At 40.6% G+C, this 24,441-nt stretch overlaps 5 protein-coding genes across 7 annotated transcripts; 1 reads left to right on the forward strand and 4 right to left on the reverse strand.

Moving 5' to 3' along the window:
- Window positions 1-409: 409 nt before the first annotated feature.
- Window positions 410-2,192, reverse strand: LOC121257040 (scopoletin glucosyltransferase-like). The gene has a single exon (XM_041157903.1). The coding sequence runs from the start codon at window positions 2,041-2,043 to the stop codon at window positions 577-579; it is 1,467 nt and encodes a 488-aa protein (XP_041013837.1). The 5' UTR covers window positions 2,044-2,192; the 3' UTR covers window positions 410-576.
- Window positions 2,193-2,965: 773 nt separating this feature from the next.
- Window positions 2,966-4,729, reverse strand: LOC121257042 (scopoletin glucosyltransferase-like). Its single transcript, XM_041157906.1, has one exon. The coding sequence runs from the start codon at window positions 4,595-4,597 to the stop codon at window positions 3,137-3,139; it is 1,461 nt and encodes a 486-aa protein (XP_041013840.1). The 5' UTR covers window positions 4,598-4,729; the 3' UTR covers window positions 2,966-3,136.
- Window positions 4,730-5,071: 342 nt separating this feature from the next.
- LOC121257041 (abscisate beta-glucosyltransferase-like) lies at window positions 5,072-6,761 on the reverse strand. The gene has a single exon (XM_041157905.1). It carries the CDS (start codon window positions 6,601-6,603, stop codon window positions 5,167-5,169), a length of 1,437 nt encoding a protein of 478 aa, XP_041013839.1. The 5' UTR covers window positions 6,604-6,761; the 3' UTR covers window positions 5,072-5,166.
- Window positions 6,762-8,895: 2,134 nt separating this feature from the next.
- LOC121258850 lies at window positions 8,896-11,597 on the forward strand. The gene is made up of 3 exons (XM_041160378.1): window positions 8,896-10,068; window positions 10,186-10,320; window positions 10,410-11,597. The coding sequence occupies exons 1-3, from the start codon at window positions 8,896-8,898 to the stop codon at window positions 11,595-11,597; spliced, it is 2,496 nt and encodes an 831-aa protein (XP_041016312.1).
- Window positions 11,598-14,727: 3,130 nt separating this feature from the next.
- Window positions 14,728-21,421, reverse strand: LOC121257234 (probable E3 ubiquitin ligase SUD1). Of its 3 annotated transcripts, none has more exons than XM_041158177.1 (9): window positions 21,033-21,419; window positions 19,434-20,126; window positions 17,663-18,430; window positions 17,349-17,560; window positions 16,868-17,233; window positions 16,364-16,521; window positions 16,118-16,281; window positions 15,851-15,997; window positions 14,728-15,442 (listed from the first exon to the last, which is right to left on the reverse strand). In XM_041158177.1, exons 1-9 carry the CDS (start codon window positions 21,330-21,332, stop codon window positions 14,936-14,938), a joined length of 3,315 nt encoding a protein of 1,104 aa, XP_041014111.1. In that variant the 5' UTR covers window positions 21,333-21,419; the 3' UTR covers window positions 14,728-14,935. The 3 variants fall into 3 exon arrangements, with proteins under 3 accessions (XP_041014111.1, XP_041014110.1, XP_041014112.1); XM_041158176.1 differs by having other exon boundaries at window positions 16,364-16,524; XM_041158178.1 differs by lacking the exon at window positions 14,728-15,442 and adding an exon at window positions 15,491-15,736 and having other exon boundaries at window positions 15,768-15,997; window positions 16,364-16,524; window positions 21,033-21,421.
- Window positions 21,422-24,441: the final 3,020 nt, after the last annotated feature.

Consider the following 24,441-nt stretch of genomic DNA (forward strand, 5'->3'; position numbering starts at 1 on the left):
ACACCCAATGCTTTCCCGAGTATTGGGCCCTTAATCCCTCTTGAGCATCTTTAAGTGCCAAATTACCGACGCTCTTAGCCCCAGATTACAGGGTACCAATAAACTCACTAAATCGCGTACCGACGCTTATATAATTTTTTTATTAAAAATAAAAAATAAAAGAAGAAGATCTTTTATCTCGCAAAAATAATTTCCGTCTTCGATTTGTTCTGTTTCGTTAAACAGATGCCTTACATCTCAACATCGATATGCGAATTGGCGAGTGAACTCGCTTGCAATAAGGCTTTTCCGCTTGAAAAAGTTTGTTTGTATTTTGATGTAATTATTTAATCCTTAATTTGGATTTGAAATGGAATATCTTATTTTGTGTCTAAGAAATATGTTGAGTTTCTATCCCGAAAGAAATTTATTTATGAACTGAGACACTCTGATTCTTGTTTTTTTTTTTAGCCGAAACTCTTGTTTCAGTTTTGTAACTTTTATGGCGCTACGCCAAAATCTCTGTAGAAATTTCCAAGGAAAACGAAAATGCCAAGTAATGTCTCAGTTGCAACAAGCACAAAGTGAAAAACTAAACTAGTTCTTCTCGGTAGCTTCACCAGCAATGACATGCGAGCTCAGATCTTCAATCAAGGCATTCAAATCAGAGTAAGAGGATCCTCCTCCTTCAACAGAGCTCTTAGCCATCTTCATAAGCTCTCTTGCCCTGCTTCTCATTTCCTCTGCTTCTTCCCCAACCATTACTCGAATTAACGCCTTCTCTATGGCTTCCTTCCCAATGCTGTCGCCCAAAAATCTTACCCATTGTTGAGCACCAACACCAACTCCAATTTTCAGGATCTGGGTGACCAACTTCTCATTGTAGAATTGCTCAGCAGACACCGGCCATGTTACCATGGGCACCCCTGCAACCACTCCTTCCAACGTGGAGTTCCACCCACAATGAGTCACAAATCCACCAACTGCTTCGTGATCTAGAATCAACAGTTGGGGTGCCCACCCTCTTATGATTAGGCCCTTTCCTTCTACTCTTTTCTCAAACTCTTCACGCAGCCACTCATCTTTTGTTCCTTGAGTTTTCTCTCTCTTCACAACCCAAATGAACTGCTGCTGAGAAGCCTCAAGACCCATTGCAATCTTCATGAGCTGAGAATCATTGAAGTTAGCCATACTCCCAAAACATACATAAACAACAGAATCGGATTTCTTCGAATCAAGCCACTTCAAGCACTCATGGCCATGAACGGAAGCTTCCTTCCCCCTTCGTGCTTTATCCTCAGTCTCCTTATTGCATAATGAAACCGGGCCTATATGCCATGCCTTCCTTCCAAGGACCTTCTTGTAATAATCTACATAAGCTGGCTCAAGATCGTAGAAGCTATTGAAAACAGCTCCATAACTCGTTAGCTCCGCTTCTATGACGTGCCTAATCAACTTCCCGACATCGGTCTCGATGTCTTGTGTAACAAAATCTGGAAGTTGGTTTCTTGTCAACTTGATCTCGTCGGGGAAGTTGGGGAGGATGAACGGTTCTGAATCTGACGAAACTTTTTTGTAAGGCTCGTATAGCCTAAGACATTCTGAGGCGCATATAGAGAAAGAACTTGTGGCATGGAAAATAAGCCTCGGTATGCCAAATCTCCTAGCAACATCGGTGGTCCATGGGAACAGCGCGCTGGTTATAAGGCAATCAGGACAATAATCTTGAACAAGTTCTTCGAGAGGTTGCCTCAGCAAGGTTATGGCCTCCCGGAATTTCATCCGCAAATCAGGTGAAGTGGCTAAGTGGTAGCTCTCGCCTCCTTTGGGCAATCCAACCTGTTCAGCGGGGAACTCGATGATTAACATGTCCATTTTTAAACCCAGAATTTTGCTTTTTTCAACTGTTTCGAAGATCGAGGAGGCATTGAGAGGAGTAGTGATTATGGTTATTCTCAAACCTCGGGAAGCAAATAGCTTGGCCATGTCTATGGCCGGGATCATGTGGCCTGCGGCCATGTATGGGAAGATAAACAAGTGAAGCTGGCGCTTTTCACTCTCCATATGGAGTTAGTAGAAAAATTTTTGTGGCAGAAGAGAAGTCAGGTAATGGTGACGAAGAAGAGCAAGAAGAAGAAAGAAAGCCCGGCTAACAGTAGCAAGGCATTGGATTTAGGGTGATCGTTGCACCGTACTTAAATGGATGAGCTTTATACTCATCGTTCCATATACTTTAGCTCACATTTATTTTTATTTTATTTTATTCTTCTTAAATTTATCAAATTTTTTCAATAATGATTCATATATCATATATTTGTTAATGGAAAAAATAAAAAAAATTTGCTACTTATCATCCGATAAGTATAAGAATGAATAATATAATTTTTATACAGCTTATATTTGGCTTTAATTCCTCTAGAAAAAACAAAATAAAAGATAGAGATGTAATATTGTAATTGCTTGGCGTGCACACCAAGGCGTCTGCTTTTCAGTCTTCCTTACTAACAATAATAATCATAAAAAAAAAACTCGGCCTTTGCTTTCACTGGTAACGTAACGCCCTGCGTCACACAGATGGTGCAGTTAAAGAATAGCCGCAATATCGCTGTCACTGTGGATAAGTTCTACTTCTAGATGGGAATTTACGAGAAATGCTACGTGTCAACTATTATTCAATCACATACTTCATATATTTTTTTTTTTTTTTCGTAAGAGTGATTTTTATAAGATGTAAAATATGAGATATATAGGATATAAAATATGAGATAATGATTGGAGAAAAATTTTTCGAAATTGTGTGCTTCATCGCTGTCAGAGTATGTGATAGGTCTTCTTGTTCAACGATATGAGAAACGGGGAGGGGGGCGCTATTTCACTTTAGCCAAACATTCAATCAAACGGGGCATATCTACCCTTGGATTGGCATTTAATTCATGAGAATTTTGCAAATGGTTGAATTGTAGCATTACTAATGGAAGACTTTAGAGGCCATCGAAGTTTGAATGGAGTTTCAACATCATCCACAAAACTGTCTAAGAAAGAGAGAAAAAAGCATTCCTTTTCACCCATGGATCAAGATTTAAAGAAATAAAGAGCCTTCCTTTCTCAATGCTTGCTCTTATCACGAGCTTGTTCCCCAGATGTTTTGTTTATGGCATCAAAGTCTGAGGGACTTCAATTCTTCAATTGAAGCATTCAAATCAGAGTAAGACGATCCACCTTCTTCAATGGCTATCCTCGCCATCTCCGCAAGTGCCTTGGCTCTTCTTCTCATTTCCTCTGCTTCTTCACCCACCATAATTTGCCTCACTGCCTTCTCTATTGCTTCCTTCTGTACACTATCTCCCACCACGCTAATCCATTGCTGAACACCAACAGCAACCCCTATTTTTAGTACCTGAGTCACCAACTTCTCATTGTAAAATTGTTCCGCCGAAACAGGCCACGTAACCATTGTCACCCCAGCAGCCACTCCTTCCAGCGTAGAATTCCACCCACAATGAGTCACAAATCCTCCAACTGCTTCATGATCGAGAATCAACACTTGGGGTGCCCAATCTCTTATAATTAGACCCTTATCTTGCATTCTCTTCTCAAATCCTTCGGGCAACCACTCTTCTTTCCCTCCACTATTCATTCCTTTCTTCACAACCCATATGAACTGCTGACCTGAAGCTTCAAGACCCATTGCTATCTCCATTAATTGAGAATCACTGAAGTTTGCCACACTCCCAAAACATACATAAACAACGGAATTGGGTTGCCTTGAGTCAAGCCACATCAAGCTTTCATGTTGATCGGTGAAGGCTACCTTCGATCCTCTCAACGCTTTCTCTTCAGCGTCCTTATTGCATAGCGATACTGGTCCTATATGCCAGGACTTTCTTCCAAGAACTTTCCTGTAATGATCAGCATAAGCCGTCTCAAGCTCATAGAAGCTATTAACAATAACCCCGAAACTCTTCCGGTCAGCTTCTTTGAGTGCTTTAAAAAGCTTTCCAAATTCTGTTTTTACACTACTTGTGACAAAATCGGGTAGCTGCTTTTTTGTCAGCTTGATCTCATCGGGAAGAGTAGGGATGACAAAAGGCTCTGAATCAGATGACACCTTCTTGTAAGGCTCATATGATATCACACTCTCTGAAGCACAGAGAGAGAAGAAACAGGTTCCGTGGAAGACAAGCCGGGGAATCCCACATCTACTAGCAACATCGGTAGACCAAGGAAAGAACATGTCAGAGACAAGGCAATCGGGACGATGTTTTTGGAGCAGTTGCTCAAGTGGTTGCTCAAGCATGATGCTGGCCTTGAAGAACTTCTGGCGCATCTCGGGCACAACCAAGTGAGCACTTTCGCATCCTTCGGGCAATCCTACCTCTTTAGTTGGGAATTTGACGGTAAGAACTCCAATTTCGATACCTAGAGTCTTGCTTTTGTCGATTGTCTTGGAGAAGAGTGGCACGTTGAAAGGGGTGGTGACTATGGTTGCTTTCACACCTCGCGAAGCATATTGCCTGGCCATGTCTACTACTGGTATAATATGACCTTGAGCCATATATGGGAAGAAGAAAATATGCAGTTGACGATGGGTTTCAGTACTACCCATATTGCCTTTCATGTAGATGACGCGTATTGATGATTCCTGAGTAGAGAGAATTCACTTGGGCTATAAATTTCTCATTGAGAGAGAAGGTATAAATAAAGTAGGTCCAAGAGGAAAATGAGAGGCAGGAAAAAAATCTAATAATTTTCTTTGCTAACATAAGCACTTGCGTCGGGGGAAAAGGGATCTTGCGCGGCACCCAGCCAGACTTTGTTATGATAGTCATGGAAAATACGCTTGCGTCAACTATTTAATGGTATAATATATGGAGAAAGAGTACTGTGCCAGGCCTTGAAAGTCACTGTCGAGAGGAGTTTTGTGGACAATAACCATTCGATCTTTTATAATAATGAATCTTGCGAGGCACCCAGCCAGACTTTGTTATGATAGTCAAGGAAAATAAGCTTACATCAAGTATTTAATGATATAATAATATATGGAAAAAGAGCACTGTGCCAGCCTTGAAAGTCACTGTCGAGAGGAGTTTTGTGGACAATAACCATTTGATCTTTTATAATAACGAATGATGTTGTCGTTTCGAATGAGGGATCATTAGATATTTCGATCTCCAATCAAATCCTATTTCAAAGTCTCACTTTTATAAGCTCCACAATTAAAGCATCAGCATCCTTGAACGAAGATCCACCTTGTTCCACGGCTCTCTTGGCTTTCTCTGCAAGTTCTCCAGCTCGCATTCTCATCTCCACTACTGCCTGACCACCACCCATCAATCTTTTCACTGCCTCCTCCACCTTCTCCCTACCCACCAACGCCGCCTTCTCAACATTAAACGACATCCACTCCAAGCTTCCGACTCGAACCCCAACCCCCAACACATCGGTTATCAGTTTCTCATTGTAGAACTGCTCCGCCGAGACAGGCCATGTAATCATGGGCACTCCACAACTCACTCCCTCCAAGGTTGAGTTCCACCCACAATGAGTCATGAATCCACCCACCGCAGCATGCTCCAATATCAATAATTGCGGTGCCCACCCTCTTATTATCAATCCCCTGTTGGATTCCCTAATCCGCTCTTCGAATCCGCTGGGAAGCCAATTTTCTTCTCCTCCTCCTTCACCTTCTCCCCTCGATTTGGAGAAGATTTTCCCAACCACCCAAATGAATGGATGCTTGGAAGCCTCGAGACCATGAGCGATCTCAAGGAGCTGTTGAGGTGAGAAGCGAGCCAAGCTCCCGAAACTGATATAAAGAACAGAGCCTGGTTCTTTATCAGCCAACCAGCTCAAGCAGGTTTGATCGTCGATTGAGGCTTGTTTGCCTCTCTCAGCCTTATCTGCAACATTTCCATTGCATAAAGACACCGGTCCTATAACCCAAGCCTTCTTTCCCATCTGGTTCCTAAAGTACTCAACGTATGCTGGCTCCAACTCGCAGAAACTATTAATCACTGTCCCAAAGCTTTTCTCCTCGGTCTTAAACATCTTATCAGAAACACCAGATTTCTCTCTAACAAAAGGCGGGAGCTGAGACCTCGTCAATTCAATCCGATCAGGAAGAACCGGCACAACAAAAGGCTCATAGTCCGAACCCACCCTCTCGTGCGGCACATACCGTCGAATATTCTCTGTGACACAGCGAGAGAAGCACCCATTACCTGTGAAGACAATCCTTCTAATCTGGAGTCCGTCGAAGAGATCAGCCGCCCAGCGGTGAAACCCGTCAAAGACAATGCAATCGGGTCGGTGTTCAAGTAGGAAGAGCCTGAGAGGTTCTCGGAGGACTGAAGTATCAGTGAAAGGGGTGGCGGACATGTCGATGTCCGGAGAAACGGCGTCGTCTGGCAATGGGAGGGCGTGGATTGAGATTGAGCGGCCGGAATGTTGGTCGCGGAGGATGGAGTTTTGGAATTGGAGGACGTTGGTGGGTGTGGCTATGATGGTGGATTTAGCTCCATGGGATGCGAACACTCTGGCCGTGTCTATCATTGGGATCTGGTGGCCTCCGCCCACGAATGGGAAGAAGAACATTTCAACTCTACGAGCTTGTTCCGAGTCCATGATGCAGGAGGTGGAAGAGATTTGGACTGGACGGTAGGCAGCCCCTAGAATTCAAGGAACTGATGAATGTTTATGTGTTCCAGTTCTGTGGAAGAGATTTATAGAAGCATAGGATTAGAACAATGCTAACGTCATGGATGACATAGCTTTGAGATGATTTGAAAAAAACAAACTCCAGACTCCAGAACTCTTTTTCCAGTGCCATCTATACGATTAGTTTCCATGGGAAAGTTTGGGGGACATCCCCATCGATAGACCACACGTATGTTGATGGAGACATAATTAGATCGGAAAACCAATTCGATGCGGCAAAATCAGCCTCACTGCATTTAAATTTGTTTTGGGCCCAAAAAGTAAAGTCCATCTTAGGGCCTATGGAAGATTGAAGGTTGGAAAGAGGGTGTAAAAGAGAAAGGAAGGGAGAGTTACCAGTCAGGCGTGGCCGGACATAAAATAAAGAGATGTAGCATAAAACAAAAGAGATGGGATCGTGCAACTGGTACCAAAAGTTTAGACCGTTCATTGTAATTTTTGTTTTTGTTTTTGTTTTAAATATCTTTAATTTAAAAATACATCGATTCACTAATAAATACTTCTTTAACCATTAAAAAAAATTTAAGCATTTTCCAAAGAAGAAGGAAAATTGTCTTGCTAGAAGAGATGTTCGACTTTAAGAAGAAGGAAACCAAGAGAGAGCATCAGAGTACTTGATGACCAGAGAGCTCCAAAGGAGTAATTGTCGAGAGGTGAATAAGGATGAAGAGCTTGTAACGAATTCAATATTATAATAAACTTACACCCAAAACCCGTTGACGAGGCTGAATCATGTAAATATTATTGGATTTCTTTATTTCCTGCCATTTAATTATTATTAAGGAAGGCATGAATGAACACTTCAAACACATTGTCATCAAGAACAATCGCGTGAAAGGAGATGATCATTCGACCATTGAAGCCTAATGCATCAACAAAATCCATTGCTATACAAACTTCATACCCGTGCTCATGGAATCCAATTAAATTAACAGTCATATTCGCAGGGGAGGGGAAGAACGAACTTTAATCGGCTCCTGCAGATCAAGATCTATACAAGGTGCAGCACATCCCCCAACAACGACAAGTCCCAGCTCCTTTTCAGATGGCAGGCAAAAGTTTAACACATTCTTCAGCACACTCACGAAGATCAGGTGTAGCATTGGCAGCTTGCTCTCTCATTATCATCATGTTCATCATAATTAACCCTGCATGCTTTCTCCTAAAAAAACGTTACTCGTATTATGTAGTTGAGTGCATATCTAAAAAAATTATAAAGTAAAGATATTTTTTTTTTTATATTTTATTTTAAATAATGATCAATAATTTTAGAATTAATGAATGTTATATAATATTCTAAAGGAGTCTTGATTTATGCAGGCATAAGCATATGTTTAAGACTAAAAATGTTGCAAATTTCGCATTGTCGTGTGGTTTCGATCTAAGGGCTCACGAAAAAGGGGGTAAATTTTATTAGAGGCACCCCATTTTCAGGTGTTTGATTGGTCAAATTGCAAGATTTTGTTAATGTGCTGGGATCGAGTAGTTCATGTAACACCCAAACTCAATCACAAAAAACACAAAAAGAAAGAAAGAAAAAGACGAGAAAACTGATGACCCCCTATTCGTAGAAGAAAAATTCTAGATGCAGTCCCAGTTGGGGCCTGCGTGTGCACGAAGTGAAACGCTTCGTTTCATTAAAGTAAAAATGCATAGAACTAGAAACCCGTCGTTTAACTTGGCTACTGTTTTAATTGTTCAAGCTCATTCTTTTCCCGAGTCAAATCTGTCACACGGCGCCGATAGAATGAGAAGAAGAAACTGGTTGTTGTTGAAGTGAACCCTAAGTCAGCTTATGTTTTCGTGTCTTCATGTCTGAGCCATAGTGTGAAGGCTTTGGGAGCCATGGGCCTTGTAGTTGGAAGATTAAGATAGCACCTGGGTCGTGGACCATGAGGCCGCAGGCCTTATTAGACATTTAGTTAATTTCCAAGTGGCCTTAGGCCTAGTTACATTAGGGACATTGTAGTAATTTCATAATACTAGTATATGAGTCTGTTGTGAGGAGTAGAGAGACTATTCTGGAATATTTTACTGTTCACGCTGTTTGGAGGAGCTCCCCCTCGAAGAGAGCATTATCCCTTTTATTTTACAGATCTGATTCAATACAAATTACTACTATCCATTATACAACTATTCTTCTCAATCTTATATACTGTTACAAGTGGTATCAAGAGCCCCTTTCCTGCTTTTGAAATCATGGCTGAAGGCACAAGACTCAAAGATCTCAATGAAGGCTTTCAATCCTTCAAGCGTTCGACAGAAGTTCACATCCAACAGACCGATTCCCAGTTTACTACAATCAGCGTGGAGATGCAGGCAATGAGGCGGCAGATGGAAGCTATGATGCAGCAATTTTCTACAATGGCGTCAGATCTGCATAAAGTTAACACAATATTATCAACTGGACCAAGCAACAATGGAGATAGTTCCATAAATCAGCAGCTGGTAAATCACCCAGGAGATGTTCAACCTCGAGCTGTAAGGTTAGCTTTTCCTGTTTTCAATGGGGATGATCCCCATGGCTGGCTCTACAAGGTGAATCAGTTTTTTACCTTCCACAATACACTTCCACAACACCGTTTACGGTTAATGTCCTTTCATGTGGAGGGTAAGGCACTAGTTTGGTTTCAAGATTTAGATGAATCAGGTTTGTTGATTGGTTGGGAGGAGTTTGTGACAGCTTTATTGCTAAGATTTGGGCCTTCTAGTTATGATGATCCTATGGAACAATTAACTAGGCTAAGACAAGTGGATACGGTGGAGGAATATAAGGCTAATTTCGAAGCATTGTCTAATCGGCTACGGCGATTATCAGAGTCTTATAAGCTAAGCTGCTTTCTCAGTGGCTTAAAGGATGAAATCAGATTAACTGTTAGGATGTTTAATCCAAATAGTTTAATGGAAGCTTATGGGCTGGCCAGAATTCAGGAGGAGAAAGTTTCTCTCCATAAGAAATTAAACCCACGACACCAACAACCCCATTACAATGACCCACCATCTCTTAAACTGTTACCCAATCCATACCAGCCAAGACCAAGCCAAACACACACCAACCATCATACTATTGCCCCAAACACTTACCAAGGTAATGCTGTAGTTCCAGTCCACAAAATCAGCCAAAGCCAAATGAAAACAAGGAGAGAAAAATGTTTATGTTACCATTGTGAGGCCAAGTGGCATCCTGGCCATCGTTGCCAAACACCACGGCTCTATCTGATTGAGGAGGTGGAGGAAGACATCGAGGAACAAGCAGAGGTTGCTGCACCAATAGGGGACACACAGGAGTTGTTGGGCAGCTTGAATCCTGAAAAGTCACCAGAGATATCATTACATGCAATTATTGGATCCTTGAGTCCAAAAACAATGCGAGTAAAGGGAAAGTTGGGAAGTCAGTAGGTTACCATTCTCATCGACTCCGGAAGCACCCACAATTTCCTTGACCCAGCAGTTTTGGGCCGCATTACACTCCCTGTTTATGATGAAAAGGTGAGAGTTAAGGTTGCTAATGGTGACTTATTAGACAGTGAAGGGAAAGTAAAGGCGGTGAATGTGGCCATTCAAGGGCAAATGTTTCAGCTGGATATGTATGTATTACCATTGGCGGATGTGACATGGTACTTGGTATACAATGGCTACAAGGATTGGGCTCCATCTTATGGAATTTTCAGGAGCTCACTATGCAGTTTACTTTCCAAAATCATGTTGTACAGTTAAAAGGGCTCACTATGAATACATGGATAGAAGAAGGACCAGTTCAAAAACACAATAAAATGGAAAACAAAGGGGTGCTGCTACACTTAATTGACCCACAAATCAGCCAGCCTACCATACCACCAAACATTCAGCAAATACTTCATCAATACCCAGAAATTTTTTCCACACCAAAAGGCTTACCCCCTACTCGTTCCCATGACCATACCATTACCCTCCAACCCGGAACCCAACCAGTTTCTGTGCGTCCCTATCGCTATCCATATTTTCAAAAAGACGAGATTGAGAAGATTGTTAAAGAGTTGCTGGACTCAGGGGTTATTCGCCCAAGCCAAAGCCCTTATTCCTCACCCGTTCTTTTGGTGAGAAAGGCCGATGGAACTTGGCGACTGTGTGTGGATTACAGGGCCTTAAACAAGGCCACAGTAAAGGATAAATATCCTATTCCAGTGGTGGAAGAGCTGCTTGACGAATTACATGGAGCTAGGGTGTTTTCCAAGCTCGACTTAAGGTCGGGCTATCATCAAATACGGGTCAAATCAGAAGATATTCCTAAGACGGCATTTCGCACACATGAGGGACACTACGAGTTCCTAGTGATGCCGTTTGGCCTAACAAATGCCCCATCCACATTTCAGAGTTTAATGAACCAGGTTTTTAAACCTTACTTACGAAAGTTCATTTTAGTTTTTTTTGATGATATTCTTATTTACAGCAAAGATGAGGCAGCTCACTTGGGTCATTTAAAAGCCACTTTTGACACCTTAAGGGGTAATCAACTTTATGCCAAGTTGAGCAAGTGCAGTTTTTGTTGTGAAGAAGTGTCGTATTTAGGATACCTCATTTCTGGACAGGGGGTACGTGCCGACCCAGAAAAATTGAGGGCAATGTTGGATTGGCCCATCCCAAAGTCCGTTAAGGCCTTAAGAGGTTTTCTTGGGTTGACGGGGTACTATCGTAAATTCATTAAGGGATATGGAGCCATTGCTGCCCGTTTAACAGATTTGTTAAAAAAGGACAGTTTCACATGGGGGAATGAGGCCCAATCTGCCTTTGAAGCATTAAAGAAGGCTGTTACACAGCCACCAGTGCTAGCCTTACCTAATTTTCAATCTCCTTTTGTTATAGAGTGTGATGCCTCAGGGGAGGCCATTGGAGCGGTGTTAATGCAAGGGGAAGGCCGATAGCTTTTTTCAGCAAAGCCTTAAAAGGAAGGGCTTTAGCAATGTCGACATACGAGAAGGAGTTGTTTGCACTAGTTTCAGCTGTGCAAAAATGGCGGCCTTATCTGTTAGGGCAGACTTTTGTGGTTAAAACTGACCACCAAAGTCTAAAGTTTCTGCTGGATCAAAGAGTAGGCACAAATATGCAGCAAAAATGGATTTCTAAGTTGATGGGGTACAACTTCCTAATTCAGTATAAGAAGGGTAAGGAGAACGTTGTGGCCGATGCCCTTTCCCGACAAGAAAGCGCTGAAGAAGTGACAGTGGCGATGTTATCACTACCAAGTTGGGATTGGGTCACAGAAATTCAGGGCTTATATGGGGCCGATCCAGTGACACAAGAGCTGCTGCGCAAGTACCAAGCTGATGACTTGAACAACCCCTATACAGTTAGAAATGGAATCATTTTTTACAAAAACAAGATGTATATTCCAGCTGACCACCCATTTATTGACAAGCTGTTGGGCTTGTTGCATAGCAGCCCCATGGGGGGGCACTTGGGCTTTGACAAGACCATTCATCGCGTACAAAGAGAGTTTTATTGGCCAGGCATGAAAGCTGATGTAAAAAATTTTTTGAAAGCTTGTGATGTGTGTCAAGTGGTAAAGGTGGATAATACCCTTCCAAGTGGGCTTTTGCAGCCCTTACCCGTACCATCTCGACCATGGGCTGAAATTACCATGGACTTCGTGGAAGGCTTACCAACCTCAGGGAGGTTCAATACATTGTGGGTCGTTGTTGACAGGTTTACAAAATACGCCCATTTTGTGCCCTTGTCCCATCCCTATACAGCTAAGGGGGTAGCCCAACTCTTCCTGAAGCACATTTTTAAGTTACATGGGATGCCTATCTCTATTGTATCGGATAGAGATCCCACGTTTACAAGCAAATTCTGGACTGAATTCTTTGCCTTACAGGGCGTTCAACTAGCCTTCAGTACTGCCTATCATCCTCAAACAGATGGGCAAACCGAGGCTGTTAACAAGTGGGTGGAGAATTATCTGAGAAGCTATGTATCAGACAGACCTAAAGAGTGGGCACTATGGGTCGAACTTGCAGAATGGTGTTATAATTCCAGTCAACATGCATCTCTAAAGATTTCCCCTTTTGAAGCGCTATATGGTTATGCACCCCCTAAGCTATGCAATTACATTAAAGGCACGGCAAGAGTAGAAGAAGTGGAGCTGACCTTGCAAAACCGAGAGCAACTGTGGCACCTGTTGAAGCAAAATTTAGTCAAGGCCCAAGATAGGATGAAAAAATACGCTGACAAGAAAAGAAAGGAGAGACACTACCGTGAAGGGGACTGGGTCTTCTTGAGGCTACAGCCATATCGACAGTCGTCACTCATCCGAAGGAAAAATCTCAAACTTTCACCACGTTTTTATGGGCCCTATCAGATAGAAAAAAAAATCGGTGAGGTTGCATATCGACTGAAATTACCCCCTTCCGCCCAGATCCATAACGTGTTTCATGTTTCTCAACTAAAACCGAAGGTGGGTCAGCACATTAGCCCCATCACTACACTACCTCCAATCGATAAAAATGGAAGCTTTAAGCCAGAACCGGAAGAGATCTTAAACCGAAGGATGAGAAAAGTGAACAACAAACCTCTCGTGGAACTATTGATCCGATGGCATGGAGAGTCTGCAGAAGATGCTTCGTGGGAGCCTTACCATGTCCTTTGTTTCAATTTTCCTCACCTTGTGGGCAAGGTTTTGTGAAGGGGAGGAGAGTTGTCACACGGCGCCGATAGAATGAGAAGAAGAAACTGGTTGTTGTTGAAGTGAACCCTAAGTCAGCTTATGTTTTCGTGTCTTCATGTCTGAGGCATAGTGTGAAGGCTTTGGGAGCCATGGGCCTTGTAGTTGGAAGATTAAGATAGCACCTGGGTCGTGGACCATGAGGCCGCAGGCCTTATTAGACATTTAGTTAATTTCCAAGTGGCCTTAGGCCTAGTTACATTAGGGACATTATAGTAATTTCATAATACTAGTATATGAGTCTGTTGTGAGGAGTAGAGAGACTATTCTGGAATATTTTACTGTTCACGCTGTTTGGAGGAGCTCCCCCTCGAAGAGAGCATTATCCCTTTTATTTTACAGATCTGATTCAATACAAATTACTACTATCCATTATACAACTATTCTTCTCAATCTTATATACTGTTACAAAATCGCACCCCTCTTCGTCCTGATGTCTCAAAGGAAGAATCGTATGAATATTACTTATGGGAAAGATTGGAATGATTCTTTTACAGATGAGCAATCAAAGTTTTTCTCATTGGAGAGTAAAATTTCGGAAATAAATTCAATTGGATCAATCTTCGAAGTGGTCTGTTTTTAAGCATCTATTTTTGTAAGACGAGACCTATTTTCAGAGCACTTTTACGGATGAGCAATCACAGTTTTTCTCGTTGGAGACTAAAATTTCGGAAAGAAATTCAACTGGATCCATCTTTGAAGTGGTCTGTTTTTAAGCATTTGTTCTTGGAGGAAGAGATCTATTTTCAGTGCAATCAAATGCTTTGAATGAGACTGTACATGCTGACAGTGGTGGAGGAGATGCAGAGGAACTCAAACGGTAGAGATCTATTTTCAAACACTCAAATGCAAGACCACTTTGCTTTGGGTTGACATGTTTGGGCCCGTATTTTGGAAAGAGAGATAAGAATGAAAGTGCAGAGTTATGTCGTATTGCTTGAGGGAGGAAGATAAAGTAAAGGATATGAAAATTATAGAAACAATGACATAAATATCCATTTCGTGCGCACGCAAGCCCCCACGTGAACTGTACGTGGCACGGCTCTTCATAGAAAGGACAACTAATGCCTTGTACATACCTACCTACATATATATATATACGTATTTTTTGTCTTGAACCGTTGTATATGTTACTAATTTCTTAGAATTATTGAACAAAACTAGAGTTTTTTTTCATTGAGTTTTATGAAAATGGGTTTTGATAGAACGAAAAATTATTTGAATAAAAATGTCTTGACCTCTCTCTCTCTCTCTCTCTCTCCATGCAGACGCATAAAAGACAAGTTTCGACAAATATCCATACAAATATCATATGCATGTAGAAAGGGAAATAAACATGAAAAATATAAGATACATGCAATTTTATAGACAGTATAAGTATATTGTTTTCGTCAACTAACTTAACAAATACAATATGCACAAACCGCACATAACCCTGAACTTAACAGAGCATTTTAAAGACCCAGAAGAAAGTGTATACATCCTGCTGAAATATGGCGTACTACAGGCTCAACGATGCCAAAACTGACAACACATTTCTCATGCGTCATGTTGGTGAGCTCGCCTCAGCCGCAACCCCACATCGACTTCTTCGTCATGTGGAATTAAACCAGTGCCATGCAGATTAGAATCTGGCATTTCAGAGGAAGTCCCTGCCTCAATTTGCTTCTCTCCAGTGTGTTCCCCAAAGTTATGAAGCCTACGGCCAATCAAATAGCGATCATCACGTATGGAATTGTGAAGATTGGTGAACCAGAGATGAAATCTCTTGGCACAGAAGAACAATAGGCTGATGCAGAGGCATCCCAGCCAGGCAAACCGGTAGACTGCAGAGTTTACTATTAACGGATACCCCAGCACAGGAAACACCCCTCTGGCTAAAACATAAGGTACACATAATGCTGTCAACAGCTTCATTATGATTGGGAACACGATCTCACGCAACACCCAAAGGCCCTGCAGCCTAGAGAAGCCGTCTTCTCTCACTCTCTCAAATTTTATTCGCCAACTTTCATCTACCAGTGGCATCATGTGATCCAACATAACCTGTTCAGAAACCACAACAAACTCGAGAAAATAAATGATAAGTCAACTGTAATAGAAGCAACCTAGTCTTAAAAGAGCTCAATAACTACAATTTGTTCCTCGTCTACACATGTAAAAAGACTCACTTGTCCCCCCAAATAAGTTTCTACAACAATTGTATTCCCCGTTATAATTTAGGGTGTTAAAAACCCCCCTTTACAAAACTCCCAACGTCCTCGTCAGGGCCTCCGTCTCAGCGATCTAGCATCACAACTAACCCAGTAAACAGTTACATTGACTTCATAATTGCAACAGTGGAGCATACTTCAAGCGGTGGGAGCAATAGCAAATATATCCAGGACAATCCTAACAACTTGTTTATGTATTTGATGCCAACATAAATTGAATAGAATGTGATTTAACACTAACCAGTCTAGTCCAGATCTTAAGAAAGATGAGGCCCAATGCCCAATCCTGATACAGTAGGAAAACCGGGCTTTCATCCACAGGCACTCGCATTGGCACAATTACCAAAAGCTCAAATAGTAGCCCAATCAACACAGGGATAACAAAAATCTGGATCACAATAATACGTGAGTCAAAGCATTTTGAAAACCTGGTACAGTTAAAAAACAATAACTAGGTATAACAAAAAGAAACAGACTTCTGTGAGAAATAACCATAATTAATTCTTACCCATATTGACAGAAGTGCAGAACTTTTAAAGACAATACCACACCACTTGCAGATTCGGCTCAACAAAACTGTAGCCCTCTTAGTTCTAATATGCTCAATGGAGTATCTAGCACCAGCTATGGCAGTCCAAATTACATAGCTTCCAATGATGAAAGCATATAGATCTAAGAATTATAGAACACCATATTAACATTCTCATCCAGAAGTATGAATAGGTAGAAAATAGATTCAGTCAGACCATTTTACCATTACACTTGATGCCATGTGTCATTGGGAGAAGAGGAATTGCATTGAAAATAGCCCTTCCGAGTGAAACTGGCACAACTATCAAGGTAGAGTTGAAGATAAGTAGAGTCATCCAAGCCACCACCAACAATAGGACAATGCGGAGAACAAAGCCATACCTGCTAAAAGACAATGGGAGCAAATTTTATATGGTAGCCACAGGAGTCTAGAACCAATAAACAAAAACGTCAAGCACAATCACATAGATGAGAAGTCTAGGTGGCATCTACATCAATCTGATTTGAAGTCACAAATTAACAACAGTTTTACTCAACTCATAAAGTTGCAGTCAGAATGCAAACCTATAATGGCAGGTTAAGGCAGTAACATACAAACTAGGATAGAAAACAGTATTATTAAAAAGGACAAAACTTGATAGCTAAGATTATTCTACAGTTCTTTCTTCCATTGAAGTAATTAGGATCTGCTAACGATTTTAAAACTGTGGCACATCCAAAAACTTACTCTGAATCAGACTGTTCATCACCAATGTATTCTTCCGAAACATTTGAGTCCTCTGATGCAAGAATCTCAGTGTTTTGATCATCAGCACCAGCAAGCACCACCAGGGCCCTATCCTGTACACCTACTTGTACTGCCTGTAGTCTATCTTGCCTTCCTGGATACCCATTACCGTTTTCCTGACCACCATTGTCCTCAGGTCTGGGCAATAAGAAATCTGTTAACCCGAGTGCCCAGCCAACCGCTGTAAACCAATACCTTAGAAGGGATTTAATTGTTGTCCGTAATTTAAAATGCTCAATGGCAAATGGAATACAAATTTGAAAGAGAAGCATGTCAGCTGGAATTTCAGTAAATGGGTCAGACACCCTGCAAATAAAAAGATAAGATCCATAAGTTAGCAAACAGAGGTGACATATCAACGTGGAAATCAGATGGGTTAATCAATAAACAATAGTAGCCACAATAACATCAACCAACGTACGAAATATCAAGTGGGAAAACGGAGGGAGCCATTCTCATCGCAAGTTTAACCGGTAAGAACACCAGCATCACAATCAAACTTCCATAAACAGCAACTGATAACAGAACCCTGCGAGCATGCTTGTGCACAGGGTCGTCAATCAAATCACGGAACGGATTGTAGTTTGGATCAGCAGGATCTCGAAGAAAGTACAGCACTCCATTACGCAAAACCTGACAGTGCAAGAAAAGAGAAAGTCTTTCAGATCAAAACATAAAAGTATAAGTGGTCCAGAAATCATAGAATCAATATGATACAATGGCAAAGAATAATACCCCTCTGAGAAGGCTAACGAAAATGCTTATTTGCAGCATGTACACAATTCCTACAACCCAATGAACTAATGAGCTCGCTAAAGGAGAAGCTGATAAGAATTGAACTCTTTGAGACATTGACTTCCCAAACATCCTTATCGTACAGACATCTAGCCACCATCCACACATCAAAGGGAACACCCCAAGTTCAATGACAAGAAGGAAAGCAACTTTTATCATAGTCATCAAATGCCTCATTGCTGCCAAAAACTGCCTGAAGAGAGATGGAATTGTCTCTGCTACAGAAGCAATACCATAGAATCTCCCCATGGTCAAAGACTCACCCTTGGTGTATCGAATCAGCGCAACAATGCCAAGATAGAGGAAAACTAGAGAAAAAATAAAAATATATCCAATGGCAAGAGTTGTAACATCAGAAAGCCGTGATGTTGCAACAGTTTCCCCTTTCAAAAGATCTGTCGAAAGTGGTGAACTAATGTTGTTTGAGGCCTCATTTAGACCACTATAGTTACCCTTCAACATTTCCGCAACCTGACCAAGCACACCATTTTCTTGATTCTCAGATGATAGATTTGTTATCACAGTTAATGCATTCTTCAATGTAATATTTGCTAAGGAGAGGGCTGTGTCTGTAATTGGCAGAACCGTTGACAAAACTGGACCACTAGCAACAAAGGAAAGCCAAGATACATAAAAAAGTATAATCCGGCCGAACGAAAAAGGCACAAAGATCACAACACCAAGGAATATCATATTGCTGGCCAGAACCTGCAGAGACATAGGACCAATTTATAGACCAATCAGAGAAAGAGCAACAATTGACACAACAGTTTTTTTTTTTTTTTTGTGGACATTGGAGCAACACAGTAAGCTAGAACAGATAGATTGCAACATTATTATGTCAGGCAGCTGAAATGACGAGAGATTCACAAGAAAAATACACACACCTACAAAATATTCATGTAGAAAATAAGGCAGATGATCCAATACCAATGACATAGGCCAAAACAAAGAGAGAACACTTTAAAATCTTATTTAGTAAGTCTTTATCCTTTTATTTTGCTACCCTCTGTCAATTGAGTGCAGTGGAACATATTTGAAGTGTTTAACATCTCATCTGTGTGGATGGAGGAGGCCACCAAACATTATATTTTCCCTGCTTTCCAACTGTTTCATAGATATGACCCAGCTCTAAATGAATAAGGGCAGCATCCGACTTGTATGCATCCAACTTCATTCCTCTACTTCTTCCAGTACAATCACCCACCATGCATATCAGTGGGACTAAATCAGTAATATGTGACCCACATGCATTATATGGTGGTTGATTGTACCAGACCAATTAGTAGAGCCACACCTCCCCATCAGCATACTTATCTAATTACATCCTACTTAGTTGCCATGCTGCGTGCACTTCTACCAAGTTGCATCAACATGCATGGTGATAGTGCTGTAATGATCTGTTTACCCAGTTAAAAGGGGTCTTAAACGTGCTAGAATGCCTATATTTGTACAAATAAAAAATAAATAAATAAATAAAATAAAGATGTAAAACAGCAAACTTAAAGTTGACACTCATACTAACCAGCAGAAATTGCAGACTACCCTTCTAAAGTAATTGATGGTACAGATAATTCTCCCCCAAAAATAAAGTAAAAAACCAAGGGTGTTGTGAAAGCATGATAGCATGTGAAACCAACTGATAGAATGGATATTATAACCAGAAATGACCAGAAACAGAGTAAAAACATGAGGGAAATAGCAAACTCACAGTGAATGCATTTTCAACCAAATGAAAGACAGGGCCCTGCATGCCAACAAGCTCATCAAAAGGCACATCCTCTGCACCGTCAGCATCATCCAAACCATCAAACATCTGTTCAACATGAGCTTCAAGACGAGCTGCCTGCATCTCCCACCGAGCAGCAACATTTTCTGCATTTCTCCTGAGTATTTGACCAGCACCTGCAATCCCTTGTCCTCCACCCACATCTTCAACGTTTCCATCACCGGCATTATTCCTATTAGCTTGCCCAGGAGGTCTTCTTGCAGCACGAGCACCATTTCTGTCCCCTTCATCTTCTCTCTCAGCATCCTGTCCTCCAAGTTCCCGTAAATGCCTGAAGTAATCCCTCAAAGAAGTTGCACACAGAAAAATAAACACGATGCTGGCAGAAAGTAGAAACCCATGTAGGCAATCAGTAAGGATTAGTGTTATGGATAAATGACTTAGGAATAATATCTGGGCTTCACCAAAACTCCTCACAAAAGCCAACCGCCATATCCAGAATGTAATGAAAGGTATAATGAGGAGCCAAACAGAAAGGACAAAACCAAGGCGCAGAAAGAATTGCAGAACATGGCAAGCTTTCATTGCCATCCCAACTACAAACTCCTGGAAAGGGAGCCTCGCTGGAGCATTCTCAGCATAAACAGGGGAGAAGGAAAATGCATGTTTGCAGACCTGCAACGCAAAGGGAGTATATTTAATAATGACATAAACTGATCTCCAAGCAGAGAGCTAAAATCATTTTAACCATAAACCTATGCTTCCTGGAGAAACACAACTCTACTCAAACCCAAATCATGTTAACCATAAACCTATGCTTTCTGTTGAAACGCAATGCTACTCAAACCCACAAGGAGAAACGTAAGCCACCATTGTGCTTCAGCTTGCATGACATCAAGCAGACCATTTGCGATTCAGTGGCTTAGTATTTGCCTAATGATATTCTTTTATTGCCATCTTCCTAATAAAACCATAAAGACGTTAAATTTTACATTTTAAAGCCTAGGAAAACTAAATCATGGTTCCTTAGACATAAAGTTCAAAGTTGACGGTCTTTTATTCCCTTTTAAATGTTCACCAAAACATAAGAACGAAAATAAGGCTAAAGCCATTTCAAAGATTGGTCATGCTATTCTCATCGTTGTAAGTTACATTGCTTAACACTAATTGCTACACTGCAATATCTAAACTAGACACTATTCTGAACAAACGTGTCCCAAAAACACTTCGGCTCTGTTCAATTCTCAAGGCAACTACTTGTCAAACAATTGTTTTTGTCTGAATCTATCACAGCTAAAATTCAGCTAACAAATCAAAATCAACACACAAAAGAGGCACACTAATAAAAAATTAAAGGAAGGAGAAACCTAAAACCATAATTACAGCCTCTTGAATCGATGTTTCAACATTTCACTCAATCAAACTACCAACCTAACGAAAAAACACCTAAAATCCTAATCACGCCCTCTTGAATCGATATTTCAACCTTCCACCTACAATATTCATAAATTTCATTAAAAAGGAAACAAGACCAGCACAATTTGAAAAAATTTACGTCGAACAGAGAGAGAGAGAGATAACCTCGCACTGGCGAGCGTTGCTGTGATTGAGCCACTGCAAAAGGCAATCCTGGTGGACGTACTTAATGCTTCCGCTACACGCACACGGGAAACGAAGTGGGTTATCGGAGTCACCCGGGTTCCGGCAGATCCGGCACACGTCCTCCTCTTCCTCCTCCTCTTCCTCCTCGTACCTTGCTGCCACTTTCGTTGGCGCTTCGTTCTCCTTCATGCCTCCAGGTTTCAACAAAGTGGCAGAAGAAGACGACGGTTTGACGCCATCGCCGCCTCGGATCGGCGGCGCATCCGAGGAGATCTCCATGTCGACGGTTTCAACGAGACGATGGATCGCGAGGAGAGATGGAGCCCAGGGATGGAAGAGAAGCTTTTATTAGTGTTCCGAGTTTGCCCCTCGTGGGCGGTTTTATATTACTGTTGCGTCCCTATAGGTTTCTAGTAATTACGTGGATGTCGGTTACACAGCCTCCACGTAATCTGATGACGTGGACGTGGGTGATACGTCCGTTGCAGAGTGCTTTGAAAAGTCCAACCTTACGTTTGATACTGGAGTAATGCTAATACCGTCATAATTTCATTTATTAAAAAAAAAATATTATTAAAAAGTTAATTTTATTATATGAATTTAATATTTAATTATTTTTTTAAAAATGAGTTCAATATTTTATTAGAAAAAATCTATTCATCATCTCAATTTTCATCATTCTCCCATCATTCTATGATATAGCATGAAATGATAAGTTCAAAAGTGAAATGTAATAAATAATTACTAATCACCTAATATCACATTATATGATGATAAAAATTGAGATGATGAATAGCATTACTCATTTTATTATTGTAAATATCATTTATGTTGATAAATTTTTTATCATTATATTTGTAACAAACAAATCAGTCCATCATAACATTATATTTTATATTAAATAGATTTTTATTATTTCAAAATCATAAATGCTTCATAATGGTCGAGTTGCAAATAGGGAAAGCACAGCCCTCCATTCAGATATCGACACGTAGGAAAAAATACAATAAGTTCTTTAGGCTTCATCACACAGAATCACAATAGCCAAGACGTTGCAATGCCAGTCGTCTCTTTGCACCACCGCCCAAGATGAAGACGTTGCCTACCTCCAGTCGCTGAACACAAAAAATATGAAGAAAAATCAAAGTAAGCAAATTCTGACAATTTTTTGAAACCAAATGAAGAAAATACACCCCACCCCCCCCCCCCCCCCCCCCCCCCCCCGGGGGGCGAACCCAGATAGCACCTTGCAATCTCAACTTTAAAAAATACCGTTTTACATGCAGAAATACAAAAATAAATTACCGGGAAATGATCATTAGATAAGAAAATATGCACTCTGTTCTTATTTTTGATCCAATTACATCTAGGTTTCTTTTTTATTCCTCTTCTTAATTGGGCCACATCCTTCCATTTCCCTAGTGCAGGAAAAAGAAGGTATAGTTGTTGGGTAAGAAGCTACTCTCAAGCATATTCTTATAGAAAGACAAAGCTTTAAGGGATTCATCCCTCTCGGAAAAAGCTCTAACCAATGACCATTGTGTTCCATACCAATGTGGTTCGATGCGGTAGATGGCGAAAGAGTTGGCAGGCGTGAGTTAAGTTGACGCAATTGGACACTACACAGAAGGAGATGATCTTGCAGCGGCTTGAAGATCCAAGATGGTGCCTAACACTGTGAGATGGGGGAAGAGGGTCGTGGGCGAGGGGTTCGCCGAGAGGGGGGCTTCGAATTGCGAGGGGGAGTTCGCATTAGGGGGTAGGGGATGCCGGTGCAAGGTGATGGGGGTTGGTTGACGCTGTTGCAGGAGGGGGGGTCGACGCCATTATGAGGGGGAGCAGAGCAAAATTGCGCAGGGGGGAGAAGATTTCGGGGTGAAGATTTTTGTTATCTAATGTGATGCGGTTCAATGATGGTAAAATGGAAGTGATGCGTAGTATGTTTTTATTGGTTGGCTATTATTTGAAGAAAAATAAATGGATCGGTTATAAGTATTTCTCTTTCAAAATCTATCAACTGTATAACTTAGATTTGACCACACGTGTGGTGAAGCTTTTTAGTTTCATATTCTTTATTATTTTTTATTGAGATTTTAAGGCTGATAGTAAAAGTATTTCATCTTATCATTATAATTTTTTAAAAATTATCACATCAAATATAATAAATAATTTTAATTTTTTTAAATTCTAAAATAATAATAATAATAATATTAATAAATAATATTCTAATAATATTTTATTTAATCTTTAATTTTCATCGCTAAAATCATCACATTTTATCTTACTATCTAAATCACACCTAAATCTAAATTAGGAGATATTAATGTATGAAATAAGTTTTATAATGGTTATTAATATACAATGTTGTTTGAAAGTCACACAAACGGAGTGAAAGAGAAATATTATAGTTATAAAAAGTATCACAAAAATAAATTTTTTAATTAACGTAATTTTATATAACACGTTATATTTATTTTATAATAAAATAATTTTATAATTTAATATATCACGATAATTTGTAAAATTTTTTTATATAGTTAAAACATTTTTTTAGCGGATGTTGCACAATTAGTTTGATGTATTATCATTATTTTCGATGAATCATGATCCAAACACTGGTACATTTGAGACACGGGAAGGATCTACTGATCATCGATATCATAAGCAGACAGATATTACTCTGCTGACTTTTTTATGTTTCACGAAGATCGGGAAAGATATTTTTAGCCGTTAGCACTTGCTTTGTTACTTTTTTTTTTTCTTTTTCTTTAAAGAGCAACTAATCCCTTTAATTTCCTCGCGAAATGATTATGAAAGTCAGTGCTTACTGTTCAACCCTGTAATCTGTATTGCCCTTTGATTCTCCGAAGAATGCAAGGGTGGTTTCGAATGCCTTGTCCATTCTTTCGTTGCCTTTATGCTAATGAAGGGAATGATCATGATTGAAGTCCGGGTAAACAAAGGAAGTAATTTTTAAGTTGGCATGGAGAGACAAATCCAAAAGATGACTTTGAAACCTGAATAGGGTGAAATGTTCCAACTTTGAATTTAACACCTGAGTTGGCCATAGTCCATACTTTCTTTCCGTCTCGGGATGTCATAAATGGCACAAGAAGATTTTGCTGACTGTTCATACTTTATTCCCAGCCTCACTTGGGTCTGTGTCCGGCACTTGGTCCCAGAAATTCAATGGCTTTGCTTTGTCGCAAGCTTACTTACTGTTCCTCGTTTTGTGTCAGCGTAAGTAGGTATCTTCGGATTATAAAAAAGGAAATTAAGAAGCTCGGAAGAAGAGCGACAGGCGAGTGTGATAAGAAACTGAAGGAAGGGTTTAATAAAAAATTTCATTAGACCCCACCCAGTATTAATTTCACCGGGATCCCACTCA

Source organism: Juglans microcarpa x Juglans regia, chromosome 3S (assembly GCF_004785595.1).
Source record: "Juglans microcarpa x Juglans regia isolate MS1-56 chromosome 3S, Jm3101_v1.0, whole genome shotgun sequence".
Lineage (NCBI taxonomy): Eukaryota > Viridiplantae > Streptophyta > Magnoliopsida > Fagales > Juglandaceae > Juglans > Juglans microcarpa x Juglans regia.

Bases quoted from the DNA above. Each gene is read 5' to 3' on its own strand.
- LOC121257041 (XM_041157905.1), bottom strand. From the start codon at position 6,603: ATGGACTCGGAACAAGCTCGTAGAGTTGAAATGTTCTTCTTCCCATTC.
- LOC121257234 (XM_041158176.1), bottom strand. From the start codon at position 21,332: ATGGAGATCTCCTCGGATGCGCCGCCGATCCGAGGCGGCGATGGCGTC. The intron at 18,431-19,433 runs GTGAGTTTGCTA...ATGTCTCTGCAG, and splicing joins TGGTTGAAAATGCATTCACT to GTTCTGGCCAGCAATATGAT. The intron at 16,525-16,867 runs GTAAGTTTTTGG...ATTGTCTTTTAG, and splicing joins GATGAACAGTCTGATTCAGA to CAGGTATGGCTTTGTTCTCC.
- LOC121258850 (XM_041160378.1), top strand. From the start codon at position 8,896: ATGGCTGAAGGCACAAGACTCAAAGATCTCAATGAAGGCTTTCAATCC. The intron at 10,069-10,185 runs GTAAAGGGAAAG...TATGATGAAAAG, and splicing joins TGAGTCCAAAAACAATGCGA to GTGAGAGTTAAGGTTGCTAA. The intron at 10,321-10,409 runs GTATACAATGGC...CATGTTGTACAG, and splicing joins CGGATGTGACATGGTACTTG to TTAAAAGGGCTCACTATGAA.
- LOC121257040 (XM_041157903.1), bottom strand. From the start codon at position 2,043: ATGGAGAGTGAAAAGCGCCAGCTTCACTTGTTTATCTTCCCATACATG.
- LOC121257042 (XM_041157906.1), bottom strand. From the start codon at position 4,597: ATGAAAGGCAATATGGGTAGTACTGAAACCCATCGTCAACTGCATATT.